We start from the raw sequence: 24,666 nt of genomic DNA, 5'->3' as shown, positions 1-24,666 counted from the left end.
AGCTACCTCTTGAATGAATTGCTTCTAATGAATTGGTTCAAAAGTGCTCAAAGGAAAATTACTTGTAGGCAGTAAGAAAAGTAGATCAAATCAAAAAACAAAAAGATACAAACTTCTCATAGTTGCTATCCAATTGAAAACTAGATGGACACCTAGTAAGGTGAATGTTTACTAAATTGCATGGACCTCTGAAGCTTTTTTTTTATATAAATGTAAGTGTATGGATTTGCTATTTGGCACAAGCTAGACCCTCTGCAAACGATAAAAGCAAAATACTATGGATGCTACAGGTTTGAAGTAAGAACAGAAAATGCTGGAAAAGCTCAGCAGGTCCAGCAGCATCTGTGAAGAGAGAAACTATTTTTAAAAAGTTTATTTATTAGCATCATAAGTAGGTTCACATTAACACTGCAATGAAGTTACTGTGAACAGAGTTGTTTTGAATCTGAACTCTGTTTCTCTTTGTTCAAATGCTGCCAGATCTGAGTTCAGCCTCTACAAGTGACAATATATTCAATTCTGTTTTGAGGGGTTTCAGCATACAATTCTGAAATATCTGTGAAGCCAAAGCCAACCTCACGGCTTTAGGTCAATGCATTCACACAGGCAATGCGTGTATTCCTCTTCTCAAGTAGCACCCAGCCTCACCAGAAAACATGATACACACTTAATCTTGACTAGCTTCCAACAGGTACAGCCATCTTTAAGCAATCAGCTCAGATGAACCAATTCCTAAAGTTCGAGAGCACTATAGATCCTACCAAAACTTACACAACATTTCTGAATCAATTAGCACTGATGACACATAAGAAGCTAAACTGTGACTGAAACTGGACAGTAGTACAAAGATAAATATAGCCAGCACTGACCAAGTACTTTATGAAACTTGATCCTGCTCTTCTATAGTGACCTTATGGGTGCCTTTGTAGGTTGTTGTGTAAATGGAATATTCATGTTTGGTCATTTGTAGTATTATTTTACTTGGCCATTTATTAGCCATGCTCTGTAAGCCCTGAACTCTTTTCCTGTTATCGTTGTCATCGTCGTCAACTGCCCCTTGAAGTGAGGATAACATCTACTCAGGGCCACGAATTTTGCCATGGGTCAGCATGTGACTGAAAAAGCTGATCCTTGACCCACACACTTTTGGGTACAAGGGGCAGGATGTCCCAAGAGGTAGTGGAATCCAGAATGCAGGATTTGCTTCTTTTTCCTTTCTTCCCTGTCACCGCTATGCCTCATCATTAAGGCATTTGAACTCAAAGCGTCATCATTCTTAACATTTGATAGCAAGCTCTGCCCTGTCATTAATGTCAAAGATGCTGCAATTCAAGGAGAGCTTCCTGCCCTTGTCTTCCCCTAGAATGTTGGTCATTTGAGTGTTGAGAAAACAAAATTTGGCAAAGAAACATATTTTAGCCTGCTGTTAGTGACAAGTACCTCGTGGCTGATTTTGCAGGAATTTAAAATGAATGCTTGTGGATGTGACTTTCTGAAGGACATTAGCATTTTATCGACACTCCTCCCATTGTATCCAGAGGCATTGCTGGTAGAACTTCGAGTACTCATCTGGTGACTGTTACACAGTGCAGGTCTCACCACTGTACAGCAGAGTGTGGATGATAAATGCTCTATGCACTGGGGGTTCTGTTGATTTGAGGAGGTTTTTGCTGTCAAACTTTGCTACTTTGCCATAGTCTGTAGAAGACTGAGTGGATGCAGCATCCAGTGTTGAATCTCATCAGTAATGGCGGCATTTTGAGACAGGTGGTGCCAAGCTGTAGGAAATATTCAACACATTTCAGAGTCTCCCCTTCAACATATATGTGAATATTTGACTGACATGTCCAGGTTGATAAATGAGTTTTTTTTTGATAACATTCAGGATAGGCCGAGTCTCTGGTATGCAAAGTTGAAGAGATAGAGAGCAACCTGCAAATCTGTTGTAGAGTGGGTATCAACAATGCTGTCATCTGCAGACTGAAAATCTGTGGGTTTCCTCTCAGTCCAAGGATGTGTGGGTTAGGTTGATTGGCCATGCTAAATTGACCCTATTGTCAGGGGAATTAGCAGGGTAAATATGTGAGATTACGAAAATAGGGCCTAGGTGGGATTGTGGTTGGTGCAGACTCGATGGACTGAATGGCTCCCCCCTTCTGCACGGTAAGAAGTTTATGATTGTATGGTTCTATGTATATCCATAGTGGTCCATTTAGCTATGTGCTTGCTCCATTATGGGATTGTCCTGTGTGTTTTTCAAGTGTGTAAAGGCATATGACGCACACATATTAGCCTGCATGAAGGCAGGGTTTGGAGGGGTAATTGGGGGGGGATTGGGTTATGCCACAACAGTTAGCTGGCAGGGAACACTCAGATAAGTACGCTGCTGATAGAGTTCAGATTGGCCGTATATGTGAAGGAATGATTGTGGTATAGAATCGTCATTGTTACAATATCCTTTGCTAACTGTGGAAGAACAATGTCAGTGAAAGAAATAGATAGCAGAGTGGCTTGCCAAACATGGCCTTATTAATTCCCACCAAGGAGGAGAAGCTGTAGTTGGCTGCCAATAACTGCAGCTAGGCCATTCATCAAGGCAAGATAAGAAGGCGGCCCCATGGTGGTGAAAAACAGGAGAACATTTTCCTAATAGCAACAAACATGTCTTAAGAAGCCTGAGGAAGGGAGGGTGCAAGATGTTCAGCAAGTTGTTAGGGATGAATCGTTGATGTTTGTGGCTTTGAAGACTTTCATGCACCAGGGCAGAACATGCGGCAGGATGTTGAAAGTTTCAAGATTCAAACACTAATGTCTCATCTCACAATGATTCCAAAGCTTTTAATGAGGAAGCTGTCACAGTTTGGGATTTGAAGATGCCTCTAACTCTCCTTACTCCTTTTCCCTCACAGTTAGAACATCAGCAGCTGCTGCTGCCCATCCTCTCGGTCCCACATTAGCCTTTAAGGAGGAAGAGGAATCTTCAGAGAATGCAATATCACATCTTTGTTCCACACCCAGCATCAGCACAGATACACACACCTCGGAGAATAATGTACAGTTTGGCAGTAAGGGAATCACAAAATGGTGAAAGCATGTCACTTTTGCTGGAGGCTGAGATGGAGCAGGCCTCTGGCAGTCAGAGGAGTGCTTCCAGAGACCACGGTGCTGTGTCCCAGTCTGATGGTGAGCCTCAGAGTCCATTAAGCAGCAGATGCTGGACATCCAACATGTGGTGCATAAAGATATGGCGGCGATGCCAGAGAGATTGTGCACACTGACACAGACTTTGGAAGAGTCCTTCCAGGTCATAGGCACTATGATCACCCAGTCTACAGAACCTACATTTTCCTCCATTGGCAAGAGTGGTAATAGTTACGGAAGGCCAAATGCAGCAGATTACTGACACAGTCATTGATATGTTTTCTGACTTGCACTCTATTGCCTTGTCTTTGAACTCAGGGGCCCAGAGCCAAAGTAAGAGGGAGATGAGGAGCCTGAGTCACATTCAGATCCTGATCCCTCTCAGGAAAGCAGGGAAGGAAAAATGGACCACATAATGGAGGGTGAGCAGCAGCTGCCACCATCTGGGAGAGTCTCTCAGGGCACTTCTGATGGGGACAGCCTCTTAGCCACCCCTTGGCCATTGGCACTGCTATCTGCTGCACAGCTAAGACATCAACAGTCAGGCATCATGCCACTGTGCAGGAGATTCCCAGCGCACTGGGGCCTTCACAGCATCAGGCAGAGAACGACTGTCATTACAGGCAAAGAGGTAGAGGGTCAGCAGTCTGTCTCCACCACAGCTGGCAGCCAGGGGAAGAACCATGTTCATCATCTGGGAAGATTCAGGAAAACCCACAGTGGCTGCACTATTTATCCTTGTGAGATTTACTCATTTTTATGTTTTTTTTCCTGTGCACCAATTAATGTTTTATTTTCCACATTTTACCCAGCTGCTGGTTAGAAACTGTATGAGTTTGTATGTATGGAGAAGGAATCAATTGATAGTCTTATTTGATTCTGCAAATACATGCATCCTGAAATTTGGTTGATTAACATTGCTTTTATATTCCCCACCATTGGGTTTTAGATATGGGAGGGGGAAGTGTGAAATTGTAGATTCCCTTCAAGTCCCTACTTGTTCGACCACACAGTTCTTTTACACTGGGTGGGCAAAGTTTTGGATGGGAAGCCCATCCTTGCCCTAATTGAGGATCTGAAGTGGCTATTAATTAATACTCATTGGAACGTAAATTGGATGGGGGTACTTGGAGTCAGCATGGATGAGACCCTCCCAAATCTTTAATGGCTGAAGGTGAAGGTCTGCCATCCAAAAAATCCAGGCCTCTTCTCTTTTTGTCATGCAGTGGAGGAAGACCAAGGTAACTCTAGACAATGATGCTGATATTGTTGGGAAAATCCATCTATTGGAGTCAACCATGATGAGATCTTCCCATATCTCACAGTCATCAAGAACCCCCTGGGGAGTGACTTGCTGCAGCTCAGTCACTTCTTCCTCTGACTCTTCAACAGAGGACAGGTTTATCTCTCCTGAATAATCCTTTGAAGTGGCTTCCTCTTTCCGAATGACCAAGTTGTGCAGTACACAGCAATTTATGGCCATCAGGGATATCCTGGCTGATGCATATTGGACAGATCCACCTGATCTGTCGAAGCATCTGAATCTCATCGTGAATAGACCAATGTTCTGCTTCGTGGCCTTAGTTACATCAGTATTCAGATTCTATGCTCACATTTCAAATTGGAGTCTTCAGCCACTTCTTGAGAAAGTAACTTTATCACCAAGCAGCCATTCACCTGGTCTGGGTCTGTAGATGTCCCTGGCACTTGGGAATGCTTAAGGATACGAGTAACGGCTGCTCCCTGAGTACCATGCACATGGTTCATTGTTGGGGATCACATGATCTCCTCAATGATGGAGTGATATTCATTGCAGTCAATAAATGCCCCTGGCTGCCCTGCTCATGTTTTGATTATTACATTGGTACAGTCAATGACGCCATTGGGAAAACAGCCAAAGACAAAGTCTGTAGAGATGCTGTTGCCCCATTAGCTGAAGATATGACATTCATAAATTATAAATGCAAATAGCAGGGTCTGCCTACCTCTCACTACATCTCAGTGCCTTCTGCAACCCCTTTCCCTTCAGCTATTTGGCCACCTTCCTCCAAATCATGTAGCTTCTGCCCTGGACAGCTGATCTCTTCCTCACTAGAGGAAATATTGCTCAAAGAGAAGCCAATGATCATAGTGAAATATATTTTTCATCATAAGTGATGCAGTGATGAAAACTGACAGGATCAACAGGTTTCAAGACACTCCACTGATTATAATTGGAGTTTATAAAGATCCAAGGTTTCCTAAGTAAATAACCATAAGCAACCTCTCCTGGTGAGGTCAGCCATACATCCTCTCCAGCCTTTATATCCATCCTTTCCTTTAGCGTGAAAAGGATTGAGCTTTCCACCAGGCGTGTTTCACGTACACCCACCTTATTATCATTTCTTAAACCTATCTCTAGTTCCCAATATCAGACAGACAAATGACATGTCCCGTTCAGTGGAATTAATTTTGAGTGATTAGCGCCTCAATACTGGGAATGCTGGCTTGGGAGAGGGCACTGCTGTTGGATCATTTTATCACCGGATTTGGAGGATATTGTGAAGTCACTGCTGATCATGCTGCTGCAGTACTTGAGGTACCAGTCAAATGTCATCCAAGTTTCTGAAGCATAAAGAGCCCAGGGATCACTGCCACCCAGTAAAGCTTAGGCTCAGGTTTGAGAAGCTGACCCACAAATGCTCTTTTCTTCAGTCAACACAAAGGCTGAGCTGGCGCATAGGAAGCAATGATTAAATTTGAGATCAATGTCTGCTTTCATTGAAAGAAAGGTCCCAAGATACAGGAAATGGTCCACATTTTCCAAAACCTCGACATTGGTCTGAGTAAATCATAGTAAGAAGTCTCACAACACAGATTAAAGTCCAACAGATTTATTTGGAATCATGAGCTTTTGGAAGACTATTTGACTCACCTAGGAGCAGGGCTCCGAAACTCATGATTTCAAATAAACCTTTTGGACCTTAACTTGATATTGTGAGACTTCTTACTATGCCTACCCCAGTCCAACACCGACACCTCCACATCATGAACTAATCATGGGGGGTGTTGTGTTGTGGGAGCTGCCAGGAAGAGGACCTTAGTTTTCCAAGTTTTAATAGGGAAATCAAACTGGAGTAAATAGTTCCAGTGTAACACTGGCGCCAGCACAAGCACAATGGTGTGAAACATAGAAACGAGAAGCAGGAGTAGGCTATTCAACCCTTCAATCCTGCTCTGCCGTTCATTTTGATCATGGCTGATCATCAAATGCAATATCCTGATCCTCTCTTCCTCCCATGTTCCTTGATCCCTTTACCTCCAGGAACTATATCTACTTTCTTCTTGAAATCAGACAACATTTTGGCCTCAACTACATTCTGTGGTAATGAATTCCACACATTCACCATTCTCTGAACATTGAATACAGGAGTTGGGACATCTTGTTGAAGTTGTACAAGACATTGGTAAGGCCACACTTGGAATATTGTGTACAGTTCTGGTCACCCTATTATAGAAAGGATATTGTTAAACTAGAAAGAGTGCAGAAACGTTTTACTAGGATGCTACTGAGACTTGATGGTTTGAGTTATAAGGAGAGGCAGGATAGACTGGGACTTTTTTTTTCTGGAGCGTAGAAGGTTGAGGGGTGATCTTATAGAACTCTATAAATTAACAATAGGCATAGATCAGCGAGATAGTCAATATCTTTTCCCAAAGGTAGGGGAGTCAAAAACTAGAGGTCATAGGTTTAAGGTGAGTGGGGAGGGATACAAAAGTGTTCAGAGGGGCAATTTTTTTTTTTACACAGAGGGTGCTGAGTGTCTGGAACAGGTTGCTAGAGGTAGTAGTAGAGGTGGGTACAATTTTGTCTTTTAAAAAGCATTTAGACAGATACATGGGTAAGATGGGTATAGAGGGATATGGGCCAAATGCTGGCAATTGGGATTAGCTTAGGGGTTTAAAAAAAATGGTGGCGTGGACAAGTTGGGCCAAAAGTGCTGTTTCCATTTCATAAACCTCTATGACTCTATGGGCCCGATCTTACCAACACTTTGCCCCCATTTTTGGGCACGAAATTGTGGTAAAGTCGGGTGTGAGGACTTTATTGCAATCTGCACCCGAGTCCACACAGATCGCCACTTTACTGAGACCTGCGAATGGCAGGGATCCGTTCCGCACCCAAATTGGGTGCAACAATGATTTAAATGCATTTGCATGTATTTAAATTGAATTAATAAACCATCCGCCCAATTCTATCAGCATTTCCCCCTTTACCACCGCGTTTACCAATCCAGAACCGCGCTTTTAGGGACCTGCTGAATAAAAGTCTGAGTCGGGTGCTCCAGCCTCCGAAGAGTGCGTTCAGTGTGTCCAACAGCTCTCTGACTCAGATCAGTGGTGGGGGTAGGGGTGGAGGCGGGTCAGGTCACTCTCTGGTTGGAGTGGGGAGGAGGGGTGTGAGGTCAGATCGTTGTATTGGTGGGTGGGGTGGGGGGGCTGGTGTGGAAGAAGGAAGGCGGATCAGGTGGATCTCTGGTGGAGGGAGGGGCAGATGGATCTCTGGTGGGGGAGCAGGGGGGTCCGCTGCCACTCTGCAGGCAATCAGTGGGGAAAAAGGGGGGCAGGGGTGGCGATTGGTCTGGGTACTGGGAGGATGGATAAGAGGGGGGGGGGGCAGTGTGTGTGTCCCCCTTATCCACTCCCCCTCTACTCACATACATCACTGCACCCCTCCCCTTATCAACCACCCCCTTCTACCCAGACTGATAGCCACCCCTGCCCCCCCTTCCCCCCCATCAATCACCTGCAGTGTGGCAGCAGACCCCCCCTGCCCCCCCCACCAGAGATTCATCTGCCTCTCTCCTGAAATACATCTTACCCACCACCCTCCCCCTCCCACCCCCACAGAGATACACCCTCACTCCCACTTTTTGCTCCCGGGCCACTTTCTGCGCCTCGGGAGTGATCTGACACAGGTGTGCTTTGTCCAATTATTTTCTAATTGCGCACGCACAGTTCAGAGCTCCAATTGTTCCAGTGGCGCTAAGCACCACCCACAGCGCAATTTGGACTAGAGATGGCTGAGAGTATACGGGGGCGCCTGTAAACAGATTTCTAAGTCATATCTGTACTACGCCCAGAATCGGTACTTAGAATGAAAAAGGTAAAATCAGGCCCCATGGCTCTGGCTGAAGAAATTTCTCCTCATCTCAGTTCTAAAAGGTTTATCCCTTATCCTCAAACTATGACCCCTAATTCTGGAATTCCCCACCATTGGGAATAGTTTTTCTGAATCTACCCTGTCTAACCCTGTTAGTCCTACATTTATTCTGAAATGTTGAAGATTCTAGGAAAACAATGGAATGATGCACACATCCCTTGATAAGTGGTTTTTATTGATAATTGGTAAACTGTGCTTTTTAAAATCTTGTCAAAAAAATAAAGTTACATTTTGTGTGGTTATGAAGATCAGAATATTGTAATCCTGCCAATTATAAATGTGCTAGGTTTCGAGAAACAAGTTCTGTCTCGGAATTAGGAGTTGTTCAATGCATTCTACTGGAACACACAAAAGAACATTAATACTTTGGACAAAGACTTCTGGGAAGCAAAATGAATATTAGCTTTGAGTTGTGCATGAAACAAAAAAAAAGCTAGCACAAAAGTACAGCAGGTAATCAGGAAGACGAATGGAATGCTGGCCCTTATTTCAAGGGGATTGGAGTATAAGAGTAGGGAAATCTTGCTGCAACTGTGCAAAGTACTGGTGAGACCTACAACTGTACAAAGTATTGGTGAGATCAGATCTGGAGTGTTGTGAGCAGTTTTGGTCCCCTTATTTAAGGAAAGATATTATTTCATTGGAGGCAGTTCAGAGAAGGTTTGCTAAGGTGATTCCGGTAGGAGATTTTCACAGTAACTTCATTGCAGTGTTAGTGTCAGCCTACTGGAGACACTAATAAATAAATTTTGGAAAAAACCTATGGAGGGATTGTCTTATGAGAAAAGGTTGAACAGGTTGGGAGTCTACTCTTTGGAACTTGGAAGAATGAGAGGTGATTCTTAAGTAATTTGACAGGGTAAATACTAAGAGGATGTTTCCCCTCAAGGAAGAGTCTAGGCTCAGTATAAAAGGGTGCTAATCTAAGATTGAAATGAGGAGGAATTTCTTGTTTCAGAGAGTTGTAAGTCTTTAGAACTTCTTGCCACAGAGAGCTGTGGAGACAGAATCCTTGTGTATTTTTAAGGCTGAGATAGATTATTAATCAGTAACAGAATCAAGGATTATGGGGAAAGGGCAGGAAAATGGACGTGTGAAAAGTTGGATCAGCTATGATCTTATTGAATGGCAGAACAAGTTCAAGGGGCCAAACAGCTGACTCCTCTTACTATTTATGGTCTAACTACAAGCAGAGCTTTCAATATTAGATAAAATATTGCCAGGTGAGAGTTTCTCTCAGAACAAGACACCCAATTAAGAAATAAAGGGACAGGCAAATGAAAAAACGCTGTGTTATTCAGCTTTGAGATAGAGGGAAGTGGGGAGATTTGAATAAGCTCAGGTGACAGATCCAAGAGCAAACTGAGTCTCCTGATTTATTTTATTTCCCATCAATGGCAACATGCCCCTTCATCTTTGATCTGTTAATAGTCTCTGTAAAAAGTGATGGCCCTCTTATACTGTGTGGTACTATAGGATTAAATTCCTATGAATACTAAACTGTCCTATTGTGCATCATGGACATCAACTTCACACTGAGAATTTTTGGTACACTGATTCTAAAAGACAGTTCTGGGCCACTTTCTAACAAAAGCATCTCCAAGAAATAACCTTCATTCGTTTTTGCTCTTCAAACACTGTCATGAAAACCATTGGTGCTGCAGGCTGTCTTAGAATGCACCAGATTTCAAGCAAAATTGTAGCATTACAAATAATCGCCTTTCAATTCAGCCAGTTGAATTCCACGGAAATTCTTGTCAATTTAACACAATGGCGAGCCAGGTTTTTTTGTGCTTAAGTACACCTGGGGAGCACTAGATTTGCCCTCTCCACAACACTTTTGGATCAGCATTGTTAGTGCTACACTATGATTATCTCACTGCAGAAATATGGTCAATTCAGCATCAATTATTATTAAAAATCTCCTGTTGTCAATTCCATTTCAGTCTTTGTTTATCGTAAAACAATAGTGAATCAGATGCAGTGCTTTCATCTTTGATACTTTTAAACACAATTGCAGGCAGAAATTTCTCACCCTGGGCAGGATTTCACAGTCTCACTCGTGCCAAAACCGTAAAATCCCACCCGAGGTCAACGGAACTTTCCACTGTCTGCCCCTCACCCACTCCGATTCCCGTGGCAGGCAGGGCAGTAAAATTCCAGCCACTGTGTTTAATGTTTATTAAAAAAATTGAAAGGAACACACTGGGCTGAATTTTCACTTCAGGGGCAGGAGCCACAAGATCGAACTGTTTTTGAGTTGTGCACCGCACTGGAGGGAGTCACTCTTTGGGATTTCAACAGAGACATCTCGTAATTGGCACAGAGACAGTCCTGCTGTCCAAGTAAGGTAGGGCTTTCAAAGTTGGCGGGTCAATCAGAAGTCTCCCAGATTGAGAGGCAATGTCAGTGCAATAGAAGATAAGTAACTGTGAGTGGTTTGCAACATCAGGGTGCAGCCTCACAAACCCTGTCATGGCTTCGTTGAAAAAGGTGCAATGTGTAAGCATTTTCCTTCTGTCTGCAAAGGCTAGGGCCCTGTGAGTGAATACATGTAGCTTCCAGCACATATAGATGAGACAGATTGCAAGCTCAATTAGTTGTCACAATCCTGTTAGCAGGATTATTCAGCAAGAGCTGTCCAATTGTGAAATCACATCTAATGCTGGACACTACGACTAAAAATTTCCCATCTCGCCCGCATTAGAGTAATTAGCAGGTGAGACAGAAAATTTGGCGGATCATTTAAAGGTCCGTTGAGGTCTCAGTGGGAATATCCGAACATAGGGCGAATGCCGCCAGTGAATCTTGCCCTATGTTTTGAGATTGGCAAGCCCAGGTTGGTTGAGTACAGTCAGCACTGTGTGCATTGCGAACAGCTGAAGGAATGTGCTTTTCAATATGACCTATCAGTTATGGGGACGCACAGCCTTCATAACTGGTATCATGCCAGCACTGGAATTCATACACTGCATTGCTCATTTGTGGATTGGCAGAACATTCTTTTTGTTCTTGACAGCAGTGTTCTGTTAGTGGGGAATGCAATTAGTTTCGCCGTTGCGTAGTGGCAGCATCAAACAGCCAGCTTCACCCTATTGCTCAAAGGTTTGATATGTTGGGTGAAAGTCTAATGACTTCCACAAAGATCCAAATACCGATGCTGCGACATGTAGAAAGAAGATTGACATGAAAGAAGGTTGGGAAAAGAAATTTGGAGCGAAGCAGAATCAAAACCCAGGCTAAAAGAGTCACAGCATGGACAAAGCTAAATAATAACATTGCTTCCTTCATTTCCTCCTCGCCCAAAAAGATTCAAAGAAATAAAGCACAGAGAAGAAAAAGCAGATATTCTGGTATCAAGCAAATGAAGAGTCTTGTTTTTTTCCTTTCATGGGTCTCTGGTGGTTATTATATAGTTTAGTTTGTCCTCGATATGATCTTTGTGAACAGTCTACTGTCTAAGAACCTGTTGGCAATAGCAGTTCCATGACAAATTAATAATGCAGAAATATTCACCATGCTGTTCCACCGGTCACAACTCTTTAAAAATATTTCGCTGAGCTCATCATGTTAAAAGATGTCAGCATAAGAAACTCAATGACAGGAATGATAATGGGATCTTTGAATGCCAGGGTAGGACTTTTCCCCTGTTAATGGGAAACACAAGACTTGAGAAGTTTTTGTCAGAAATCCGATTCCAATGAGGAACTTTGTTCCCCCTGGGTTGAGTATTTAATAGAGCTTCCAATCTAGTTGAAGCTAGTTAGGGCAAAAATAGAGACTGGTTTCAGACACCCATTGAATCTGCAATATTCCAGCAGTTGTCCAGTATCAGTAAAGAGGGCATCTTTCACCAAGGTGATGCATCAGTATGCAGCCGCCTGTGAGATATTGAGGAGCTCCACACTGACAAGGGCACAGATGTCTATTACCATCTGTCTAGAGAGTCAGTCTCCTTCGGCACTGCTTCTCAGTCACATCCATTATTTACACCTCTGTGTAGAGATCTTGCGCTCAGGGTAGCATCTCCTTCTCCATGGTGCTCCTTATTCCTCTCGTCCTGCCTCCAAATGCCTGGCAATCTGTCTTCCCATTCAGTTTGCTGCTCCTCATTACCAATGGCCCCCATTTCTGAGGGTGCAATACCTATTTTCAGCTGGATTCTTCCTGATGTGCAGATAGAGTTCAAACAGCCATACCCACTGCTTCGAAGCCCATGCAAGTTTTTGTCACTGAGCAGGGGTCTTGCCACCAGCAGAAGAACCAATGGTAAACACCCTGCCCCATTAGTCAGTGGGAGAGGCCCAATGGAATCACATGTCTTTCTTGCATTTTAATGGCCTCCATTGGAGCTCCCCTGGGATTGAAGTTACTGATGGTGGATGCCCCACCTTTAGAGAGCTGCGGGCTATTCAGAGGCTGGCAGCTTCTCATGCTTCCAACGGCAGTGGCTATTGATGACACTATACCCACCAGAGACCCATCATTGAGGGACGCCAGTCCTGAGGTGAGTGAGAGCAGGATGGGTGGGTCACAAGGTAGGGATCAGGGTGATGGGGGAGAGGGTAGTTGAGACAAAGCCAAAGGCAGAAGAATACATTTCAACTGTCATCCCCCTGCCCAATGCTAAGTCCCAAGATTGGGTACACAGTGCATGATAGTGAGAGGCCACGTGCTAACATGACAGGGTTTATAGATAACCTTCAGGAGTTTGCAGGAAAGCCATGCAGACTCCATTTAATCCATCGGCCTCCACCGCATTGCAGTGGGCTTCAGGATAATGGCTAAGAATTGTCTCATTTATGAGACTAATTGACATCCCCCACCCTGGACAGCCTGGAATGTTGTGTCAGCTTCCACCATCCTTCAACTTAATTGGGGGAAGGTTTTGTTGCCAGGAAACTGAAGAGTGGCCTCTAACAAGAAAAAGCAGGCTATGTGAACACTCTGGTTGGGATTCTCCCGTTCCAGTGCAGCGGGCCAGGAGATTGTCGCATCAGCTGATTTGTGACATTTGCACCCCACTAGTGTCTCCCAGTGCTGGATTTTGGCAGTGTCAACTCCACGTCATAAATCAGTGGGAAGGCACAAAGACAATTAACATAGTCATTTTAATATAATTTGAATATGATTAGTGGGCCCTGAACTGATGTTTCCAGACCCGCTAGCATCTCCCACCCCACCAGAATGTTTCGCTCCAGTGGGGTTTAGTGGGTTTTAGGGGTGAAGACCCCTGCTCAGTGATAAAATCTTGCATGGTTATCAAAGCAGTCGGTATGGCTGTTTGGGGAGGTAGGGGCCTGATCCTGCTACAATGAAGAGGTTGGGTGGGACCCCTGGGCATTGGCACCCTGGCAGGGGAGGGGATCATGGCCCAGCACAGACAGATTGGCGCACTTACTCATAGTGGCCCGCTTAGTGCACTGACTTCAGCCTCTCCAATGGGGATAGGCCCCGTCAACTGGAATTTAATGATATTCATGGTAGTAGGTTTTGCAGTACACTATATGTGGGAGATTCTTCTCTGAACTGCCTTTGAAAAATCCAATATGCATTACTCCAGTTTTCAAGCAAATTCAACACATAGAATTCTTTTGGGATAATTCTGCCCCATGTTTCCTACTGCAATGGGCTGCATTAAATCTAACCCATGGTCCTTGCCTCCCCACAGCTGGTCTGACAGACAGCTGTTAGACGCCAACCTTATCCAGTAATAATGGAAAAGTTTCAAAAGATAAGCTTTTAATAAACCCACAATCAAGATGTTAATTAGCCTCATGATAGGTAATGGATGCATTCAACAGCACACACCAGACATTATCCTTGAGAAAAAGGGAAGAGTGGAATGGAGACAGGTCAATGTCACAGCCAATTGTTTTGTAATTGCCGCCTCCTTCCATCCCAATTGGAGAAACCCACATAGGATCTCTTTCCCTCCCAATTCACACACAGCAGAGTCCTGGACAAGTTACAAATTCCATCGTACACTGAGGCATGCTTGAGCCTGGAATTGTGACTATCCTTTTGATCTTGATAAGATTGTAATCCTCCCCCAGTGCTTGCATGCACAACACTTCCAAAAGCAGTTATTTTATTAAAACAAACCTTTTATATAGCACAGGAATAAATTGTTGGCCATACTACCATCCAGTTAAAATAATGTATTTTAGCACAGAGCAATGAGACTTCCGGGTGAAACCATCTAATTTCTCCTTTCCACTCAGACTCTCTCCTCCATATAGTTTAATTACAAGACAATGAGTTTTTTTTAACTCCCAAGGCATTTTATTATAACGATTAAAATATCTAGCCTTACATTCAGTTACTTGTTATTTGATGACTTACATCAACTTCCCTAAATATCTTCAAAAATTTATGGTATGATAAAGCATTCTATCACTTACATTCACCAACTGAATTTCTTTCACTTTGTGCAGAAGTTCATCAGAATGATCACGAGCTATGAAGGCTATGCATGCTCCACTGTTTTATCATTTGTATAAAATCGTACATTTCACCATTCTTAATCAAATCACTTGATGTTGTTGACTTTTATCATTTCCACACATTATTTCAATCAGTCTGAGTGCTTGTTTTCAACAGTTTTCTCCACTTGGTACAGTGGCACATTGGTTAGTACTACTGTCTCCCAGTGCCAGGTACCTGGGTTTGATTCTCGATTTGGGTGACTGTCTATGTGGAGTCTGCATGTTCACCCCATGTCTGCATGGGTTTCCTTTTTTTGCTCTGGTTTCCTCCCACATTTCAAAAAGATGCACAGGTTAGGTGCATTGGCCAAGTTAAATTTTCCCTTAATGTACCCGAACAGGTGCCAGAGTGTGGCAACTAGGGTATTTTCACAGTAACTTCATTGCAATGTTAATGTAAGCCTACTTGTTGCGATAATAAATAAATTAATAAATAAACATCACCATTTATTCTGAGGATGAAACAGCCCAGACTTCCTCAGCTTAATGGTCAATATCTGTATAGATAAATGGTACCAGGATAAGAACCTGTCGATTTAATCTTCCAGCTAATTCTCTTCAGAGTACAGCTGTTCATCACTGCATCAAAGTGATATTGCTGCTTTCTATCTGTCCAGAGACAGCTGTCAGGATGGTGCTATCATACTGCAACTTGCACTGACCCATTGAAGTCTTTAATTGAGATGCATCTTGTACAGCTGAACTATTGATATAGCCACAGTCATTAATTTTTAAACAGATGAAAGTATGACCCAAAACCTTCATTGAGATTGTTGAAGAATATATAACTATTCTAAAACAAAGCATAATACATAAAAGTGGTAAACAATTTTGACAATTTGTGGTGTTTGATTATTATACATAATTCACAATGTCAAGGAATTGCTCATGCAATGTTTTGTCTGCACTTGGTAGCATGGTCCCCATTACAAGTCTAACTTTAAACATCTCACCCCAATTATCACTGAGCAAGAATGATACATAATCCTCTTCATGGATTTGTCTTTTCACAATTACTCGGTACCATTCTGCATACAATTTCATGGCCATCATCTCAGCTCGTAAGATTCATTATGATAATTATATAATAATTCCTGCTTTCAATATCTAATATTCTAAGGATTTAAAATAATCTCATACACAGGCAAACATTCTTAATTAGGAAAATATGATTGCATAGCTTTTTAGGAATAGTACAAAAACCATTAAGTGACATGTCTCCTTTTGAGAGCTCAAATCTACCAACTGTTTTCACGTCTTAGCACTCAGCCCTTACTCTCTTGGGCCTATTTGTACTGTCCTCTTATGCCTTCCAAAAAACCTTCTTCCATAAACATATTATCCTTAGGATAAACAAATTCTGTCTGATGTCCTTGTTGCTAAAATATACATTTGTGTGACAGAACTAAGAATTCCATTCAAGGATGGTCTAGGATGTTGTCACAATGTCTTTGTATTGCAATGTGTTTAGAGAGGTGACATAAGAGTGACGGCCCTCAACGTTAAGGCAGCATTTGACCGAATATGGCACCAAAGAGCCCCAGCAAAATTGAATGGGAATCAGGGTAAATTATGCACTGTTGCTGATGGCCTGACATTTACACATTACTTTTCATAGGCAGACAAAAATGACACTGACCTAGCACACAGCAAACATTTGGCTACATTGCCAGTTAAGGGTACACAGTGCACCATATTAAATAGGAGTGTAGTATCCAATTGGATTCCAAAAATCGGTTGAAGATCAGGAAAAAGATAATTATAGTAAATGATTGTTTGTTAAACTGGAAGATTCTGGACTTGACTGGAAATGAGGGAGAAGTTTTCTGCTATCGTGAAAAAGGTGAAAGTGACTGTATTGTTTGTTTCATTTTTGCTCACCAGTACAGTGGAGTGGGTGAGAGGAGGGCAGAGAGACACAGGAGGGCCTCCTCACTGGCCAGTTTTTGGCCCTGGCCAAGCTAGCCATTAGTAGGTCTAGTCAGCAGGTGATCAAGGGAATTGTCTTCCTGACTGTCTGTCTTTACTACAGCTATGTTCACTGCTGGGTGTCCCTGGAAAAAGACGACATGGGGTGATACTCCCAAAAAAATTCTAAGTGTCGAATTCACATGACAACTGGAGTAAATCATGTTGCTTTCTTCAGTGGGAATTCAAAGAAGAATCTCCCATGCTCTGTGTACTGCTGAGTGCACAAGTGTAAAGCATGTTAAAAAAAAAAATCAGGGGGCAGGGCCGATTCCTGCCCAAGAGAAAAGCGCTGAGCGGGCCAGTGTGTGTGCATCGATTTCTCAGTGCCAAGATCGGCACTGTGCAGTGAGCTCCTGATTGCTGACCAGCTTGACTGCTGGCCAGCCACACAACTCCCACATCGCTGCCCTCCCCCCCCCCCCGCCCCGAATCCCCCACGGGCTGATCGCTTGCCCCCAAACATGCTCGGGTCCAGCCTCGACCCTCCCCCCTGCACACTTGAACATCTTGACATCCACAGAGAAAATATCCTCCTCAAAGAATACTCCGTCCCCCGCAGTCCCGATCTGCCACTCCCCCAATTCCATCCCCAACCCCCACTAGCAGTTCTGACTCACCCCACAGCGCCAACGCCCCCCTCCCTGCAGCCCTGACTCCCACAGCATTTTCTCCCCCCCTAACTCCAATGGCCAGCCCCGATTGCTGGTCCCTTTCCCCCACCCAACTGCAGAGTGGCAACGGGACTCCAAACCCTCTGACTGTCCCTCCCCAGCGGCCTTGCCCCCATTAGGCTCCACTCCCTTGTCAGTGCCCCATGCCCGGTAGCAGTGCTAAGATGCCCCTGGGCATTGGCACCTTGCCTCTTGGACAGTGCGCCAGACCCCCTGGAGGACTCTGCCCCCCCCCCCCCCACTTCATCCAGCAGGATTGGACCGCAAGCTCCCCGCAATTGAGGTGCTTTAGTAATCCCTGCTGGAGTGAGCCACTCCTGGTGGGAGGGAAATGTTAGCAGGTCCAGGGACTTCTGTCTCAAGCCCATTAATTATATTTAAAATACATTAAAATGAAGGGCTATATATGTAATGCAGCTCTGCACCTATTTCCGGCGCAGAGCCAATGGTGCCGGAAATCGGGTGGGGGGGGGGGGGAAGGGGGGCGGTGGTGGAAGATGCGCTCAGGGCCAGATTAGCGCAATCCATGTTGGTCATGCTTAAATATCTTGGCCCACTGCATTAAAAAAAATCAATGCAGCAGGATGGCAGAATTGCCCCCATGGTGTCTGCCATCATCATCAAGCCCTTCTGTACCTAGTAGGCACCGTGCTGGGGTGCATTAGCAATCCGTTTAGTCACACTTTGTTTGATATATTAAGTTTCCTTTGATATTCTGTTTAATGTAATTAAACTTTAATGCAATATCCCTTGTTGAGTTAGGTTATTTGATTAAGGAAGAGAAGCACAATTCTAATGCCTTAAAACTTTATACCTATATATAACTATTCTCATGTGCCTCAACTTCATAAATTAACTCACAATGAATTCACTAAATTCCTTGTGAGTGGGTGGTCTCTTATGCAGTAAGAAGCCTAAGGTATAATAAAACTATATTAACACAACATCTTCCGACAATAAGTTCATGAACTTGTAAGATTAAGCGAATTAGAGCAGTTACCTGTGCCAATTCTCTCCCTTTCCCTGGGCCACCTTGCCAAACTTCCTTCAACACTCCCTCCGTGCTCTCCCTGAGCTTGCAACATTCTTTAGTTTCTCCCCTATCATCCCTCATGCCCTGAGATTTTCTTTCAGGAGGAGGCCATGATGGCATTTCTGGCTGGAGACATTTTTTGCACTGATGTGCTGGACTCCCTCCATTGTTGAGATGGGGCTATTTATGCATCATCCAGTTAGTTGTTTAATTGTCCACTATCAACTACAACGGGATGTGGCAGGACAGCAGAACTTAGATTTGATCGATTGGTTATGGGATCTTTCAGTTCAGTGTATCAAATAGTGCTTCCATTGTTTGACATGCACGTGGTCCTGTGCTGTTGCTTCATCAGATTGAATCCTCATTTTTATTTAATACCCAGTGCTGCGTTCCACTTCATTTAACCAGGGTTGATCTGGCTTGGTGGTGATGGTAGAGTAGGATTTATGCCAGGCCATGAGGTTTCAGATTGTGGCTGAGTACAATCCTGCTGCTGATGGCACACAGTGCTTCATGAATGCCCAGTTTTGCATTTGTTCAAAGTCTATCCCACTCAATATGACGGTTGTGCTACACAAAACGATGGAGGGCATCTTCAACGTGAAGATGGGACTATGTCTCCATGAAGATTATGTGATGGCCAGCCTTACTGATACTGTCATAGACAAATACAGCTGTGATAGGTGTATTGGCAAAAATGAAATCAAATAGGGTTTTTTCCTCTTGTTGGTTCCTACTTGCTGTAGATTCAGTCAAGCGGACCCAGTCTATGTACTTTAGAACTTGGCCACCTCAGTGAGTGGTGGTATTACCAAGCTACTCTTGGCATCCTTGCCATCTTCAGTGCTTCCTCCAAATGATGTTCATCATAGAATGGGGGTGTTCAATTCCACCCAGTCTCAGTTTTCACATGTACACTAATGGCAGCCAGTTCTACTTCACCATCACCTCTCTCAATGCCTCCACTGTTGATACGTCATCAGGGCTGCTTATCCTTGATCCAGTATTGGATGGGCAGAAATTTCATTCAGTTCAATGCTGGCAAGACTGAAGCCATTGTCTTCAGCCTGCAATGCTTCCCTCACTCCTGACTCCAACTCTCTCCCTGACAACTGTGTGAGGCCAAATCAGCCTGTCTTATTTAACCCCAAGATGCACTTCTGACCACAAATCTTCATCATATCTAAGAACATCTATTTCTATCTCTATAACATCAGCTAACTCCATCCCTGCCTCAGCTCATCTGCTGCTGAAAAGCACAACTGTATTTATTATCTGTGGGCTCTAATGTTCTCCTGACCAGCCTCCCCTTCTTGACCCTCCTTAATCTCCAGGGCATCCAAAACTCTGCTGGCCATGGACCAAATCCCATTCATCCATCATCTCCATGTTCATTGACTTACTTAGCCTTTGGTTAAGAAATGCCTCAATTTTAAAATTCTCAGAACTATTTATATTTCCCACCGTAACTCTGCCTCTCTTGACCTTGGTAATCTCCTCCAAGCCCACAACCCTTCTTCATATCTACACTCGGCTAATTCTAGCCTCCTGAGTATCCCTGATTGTAATCACTCTGTGACTGATGGCCAAGCCTTCAACAATCTAAGTCCCAACCTCTGGAATTCCCTCCACAGACTTAACTGACTCTTTCTTCCCAGTCTTTATGACGTTCATTAAAATCTCTTTAACCATCTGTTCTAATAATTTCCTATGCAACTCGGTTTCAGATTTTTGATTGGATTTGATTTATTATTGTTATATGTAATGGGATACAGTAATAAGTATTGTTTCTTGCACACTATACAGACAAAACATACCATTCATAGAGTATGTATGGGAGAAGGAAAGGAGAGGGTGCGGAATATAGTATTACAGACATAGCTAGAACGTAGAGAAAGATCAGCTTTAACATAAGTAGGTCTACCAAAAGGCCTGATGGCAGCGCGGAAGAAACTGTTCTTGAGTTGGTTGGTACGTGATCTCAGATTTTTGTATCTTTTTCCCCAATGGAAAAAGGTGGAAGAGAGCTTTTCTGGGATGCGCGAGGTCCTTGATTATGCTGGTTGCGTTTCCAAGGCAGCAGGAAGTGTAGATAGAGTCAATGGGTGGGAGGCTGGTTTGTGTGATGGACTGGGCTACATTCATGGCCTTTTGTAGTTCCTTGCTGTCTTGGTCAGATCAGGAGCCATGCTAAACTGTAATACACCTGGAAAGGATGCTTTCTATGGTACATTTGTAAAATAGGTGAGCATCGTAGTGGGCATGCCAAATTTCTTTAGCCCCCTGAAAAAGTAGAGGCATTGGTGGGCTTTTTTAACTAGAACATCAACGTGGAAGGACCAGGATAGGTTGTTGGTGATTATGTTGCTCGTATTGAAGGAGTTTGAGTTCAAGGTACTATATAAATATACATACTTGTTGTAAATAGGGAAGCAAAATGTGACATAAGATAATAATAAAAAATGCATGAAATTATATCTCAACTTTTATTAATATTAAGCTGTACGAATTTATTGTTCTGTCCACTATTTCCTCAAAATAATAACCATAGCTTAGAAAGGAACGTTGGCAATTTTAGTGGGTCAACATATTTTTGTGGGTTATTCTATTTGCTACTTTAATAGGCAGATTAACTTGCTTATTTTAATTGGGTTAACACATCTGTTAAAATAGCAGACACAGGAATGTATTAAACATTCACCCACTGATCTCACTTGAAATCAATTCTAGACTCATATGTTCAGCCAGCAGTGAAGAGGGGACAGCTGGTATGAGCAACTCACTCATTGCATCATTAATTTTCTTTACAAGTTGGATGTTTATGATGATTTTCCAAAATGTTAGACAGACACCAACATATTAGGCAAATGTTCGTGTTACTTTTCAAAAACATCAATAAATCTGAGGCATAATGGCCTTATGCTGTATTTTTATTAATATCTGCTATCAGAACCTTCTTGCGAGCCTAGCTCTCACATTTATCTCATAAAAAAGAAACCCGGAATGGATTATGTAAAAGGAGGTTATAAATGTTGAGCTTTTAGTTTATCTCCTTTGGGTGTGGGGGCAGGGGTTGGGGCGGGCAGGGTAGGTAGTTGAGAGGGAGGGGGGGCATGGAAGGCGGTTTGAAATAACAATAGAAAATGCTCAAAATACTCAACAGGCCTGGTAGGAAATGACCTGAAACACTGGGCCGTAACTTCTGATCTCCTCGGCATTGTGACAGGGGTGGGGTTGGGGGGGGGGGGGGGGGGGGGAAGTTGGGGGTGTGCTGCCTCCTCCCATGATGTCCCTCTCTGCCATTGAAAAGGGGGCATGGTATCCTTGCTTTCGATTCTACAGTCCTCGAAACTAGGCCCTGTGTGCAAGCCACACTATCCAGGGCCACCTGGATTTCAAGGTTAAAAACTGACAAGTGGAGTGCAAACAAACTTAATTGCCATTCGGTCAGAAATTACAGTCCACTTAGGCTGTTAGACTTGTTGAGTATTTACAGCATTTTCTATTTTTATTTCCGATTTCCAGCACCCACCATATTTTACTGCTGTTTTACAGGTGAGCAATCCAACTTTGCCTGATTATTGTGCCCAGCCAAGTATGACCCATGCTGCAGGCTGGCTGCACACTCAACAGGGACCTAACAGCACGGCAACTAGTCTCCAACATCTCATGACAGTCAGCCACTTTAAGTGAGAGCTGCATGGATTTAAACAAAACCGCCGACTGCTAATGTAATTGGCAGCAAGAGTAAATAAAATAAATGGAGCACCCGAGAAGAGAGAATGCTCTCAGATTTGTGGATGCAGTGCTGGAGGCCTTGATGAAAATCCAAGGGAAGGAAGGGGAATGCTTTTACGGAAGACACTGGAATATAGCTGCAGTGTTGAAAAAGGTTCACTAAGCTCTCACGCACCTTCACATGGTTCTTCTTCCCACCACAAAACCAACCTCCCTCACTCTTCAATACAGTTCAACCCCAAGACTCATCTATTAGCGCTTCCTGGCTCTCGGGTTTTAAAGCTAACATTTGGATGCTTTGCCTCAACCTGAAACTCGTCCCTAGCTGCTTCCACATATCCCCAGCCAAGTGCCATGCAACACACTCATTAACATTTGGCTTCTCTCTTTTAAGAAGATCACACACAATAGAAGAAACTAGAATGGAACTGGCAGGGACAGATGCACCTATGGTCACATACCAAACATGGAAAATAGTGTGCCATGTCATGATGCCATTTGTGAATACTTGCCCACCTTCATCTTGACCACACCATGGACATACTCCATGCTCATTTAATGAGGTATGAACATGTAGAGTTTCCTGCCTCTCTCTAACCCGAACAAGGTAGATTCACCATGATGTTGACTCCACCACTTGAAATCTAAACAATAAGCTGATGAACATCAAGCCCTCCCACACTGCAATCATTTTGCCATAAATCCACCCCACATCTTGGTCCTGAACTATTCACATGGAAAGTCTAAGCCACATTCTTATTTTTTGGACACAACCCTGGTATCTTGTTATACCTCCATTCCACCTTCAGCTGTCTTGGTTCCAACACTCAAACTCACTATCTAACCTTTTTATTCTGCACCTTAAAAAAACACCCTGAAACTTAATTCTTCCAACACCCAGACATCCCCAAAATGTTCTTTTGCTGCTTGTTATCTCCTTCTGTGAATTGTCCTGGAGTATTTTCAGTATTAATGTGGAGATACATGGAAGTTATTTTTGAGGTTTCGTACACCATAGGCTGAACCTGAACTGGAACTTTGCCAATGAAGAGAGGTAAGCAAGATCATAGCTGCCTTTGTATTTTCTATGCAAAAGTTCAAAATGTGCAAGCTAAAGTGAACATATATCAGAAACCCCAGATATGTGGTTCATCTTTGGGTCAGAATCCCTGTATTTTCCAAACAATATCTATACAAACTGAGAATCTGATTTTTATTTGCTGATGCATTGTATAAAATGTTAGATTGAGTTTCTAATAAAATCCTTCACAACATCTGATGCAAAGCAGCATTCAATGCAATTATGGACATGGTCGGAAAGATAGCATGACGTTTCTCTAACCTAATGGGTCAATTAGTAGCTTATAGAAATATTGATTTTAATGCTTTTAGATGAAGGAATGTGTTTCCCACTTATTATTTACTGTCATTTAAACTCCATAAACTATTGTCTTTTTGATAAAAGAAAGCCCTCTGCAGCTTTCCACTCTATCTATTCCCTCAATCATTTTCTCCAACATAACAACTGATTTGATGCAGTAACATGGGCACCGCAGTTCAGTCAAATCCCTGCTTTGTGCAGATTTAACTCTGAATTGTTTAAGAGTGTATAACTTGCTGGGGTGACATTTATATTTTGTGTAGATATTTTCACTGGTTGAACAGCTATAATATTTTTCTAGGTACTGTACAATTCTCCACATAAACAATAAGGACCTAGAAGCTAACATTTAAACATTTGCTTCAAAAAGATATAAATTCAAACTTGATATCATTCTAGCTTACCTCCCTAAATCTTTACCAAGCCTTTTACTTTAACTTAGCACAACTGGTGCGCTCACAGATTGCCTCAGAGGTCTTGTTTACAAAGGTGAAATTAGGAATATTGTTTTTGAGTTATCTCCAGTGGTTCATTTGTGGAACACTGCTTAGGTCATTTAAAAAACAGTGAAAATGGGAATGCAATGTAATTAGTATTGTACAGCTAGTGTGGAGTGTGCATTTACGCTGTCTTCCATCAAAACTAGTAGACGGCTGCTTATAAATTTATGCCAAGTAAGCTTTGGGTATCAATGGGACGACTGAGATTGTCCGTAAGTTTCAACTGCCAGTGGTCTAGTTTTCAGATAAGAAATAGTTGACTATCATCCCCAATGTGTCGATGTAACAATCAAAAATGATTAGGCAAAGCTTTTTGGAGACCTTTACCACACATATTAATAAAAACATTTCTAATTTATCACAGTCCAGCAATGTTATCCAGTCAGAGCATTATCAGTTTTAACATTCAGAACTCATTGAAAAACTAAATCAGCCTCTTCTAAAATGACCTTCCCTTAGCATGTCAGCCTCATTGTCGACAGAGTTGGATCAGTCTGTGACACAGAAATAATTTTGCAAATGGTTCACTCAAATCAA

The 24,666-nt window shown here is 43.0% G+C and overlaps 1 protein-coding gene across 5 annotated transcripts in view; it reads right to left on the bottom strand.

The window, feature by feature from the left end:
- The window catches only part of LOC145349758 (BTB/POZ domain-containing protein KCTD8-like), a 199,177-nt gene that overhangs the window by 158,321 nt on the left and 16,190 nt on the right, over positions 1 to 24,666 (bottom strand). For 2 of the 5 annotated variants that reach the window (XM_080198318.1, XM_080198310.1), the window contains exon 2: positions 3,159 to 3,189. The exons of 1 other annotated variant lie outside the window; for it this stretch is intronic. In XM_080198318.1, coding sequence (XP_080054444.1) covers positions 3,159 to 3,189 — 31 coding nt within the window. Of the gene's footprint in view, positions 1 to 3,158; positions 3,190 to 4,654; positions 4,663 to 24,666 lie in introns of all 5 variants that reach the window. 2 more of the 5 variants (XM_080198326.1, XM_080198305.1) reach the window with 2 other exon arrangements.

This window comes from Carcharhinus amblyrhynchos, chromosome 1 (genome assembly GCF_965287045.1).
Source record: "Carcharhinus amblyrhynchos chromosome 1, sCarAmb.v2.hapA, whole genome shotgun sequence".
Lineage (NCBI taxonomy): Eukaryota > Metazoa > Chordata > Chondrichthyes > Carcharhiniformes > Carcharhinidae > Carcharhinus > Carcharhinus amblyrhynchos.
This window is presented reverse-complemented; position numbering and strand designations above follow the sequence as displayed.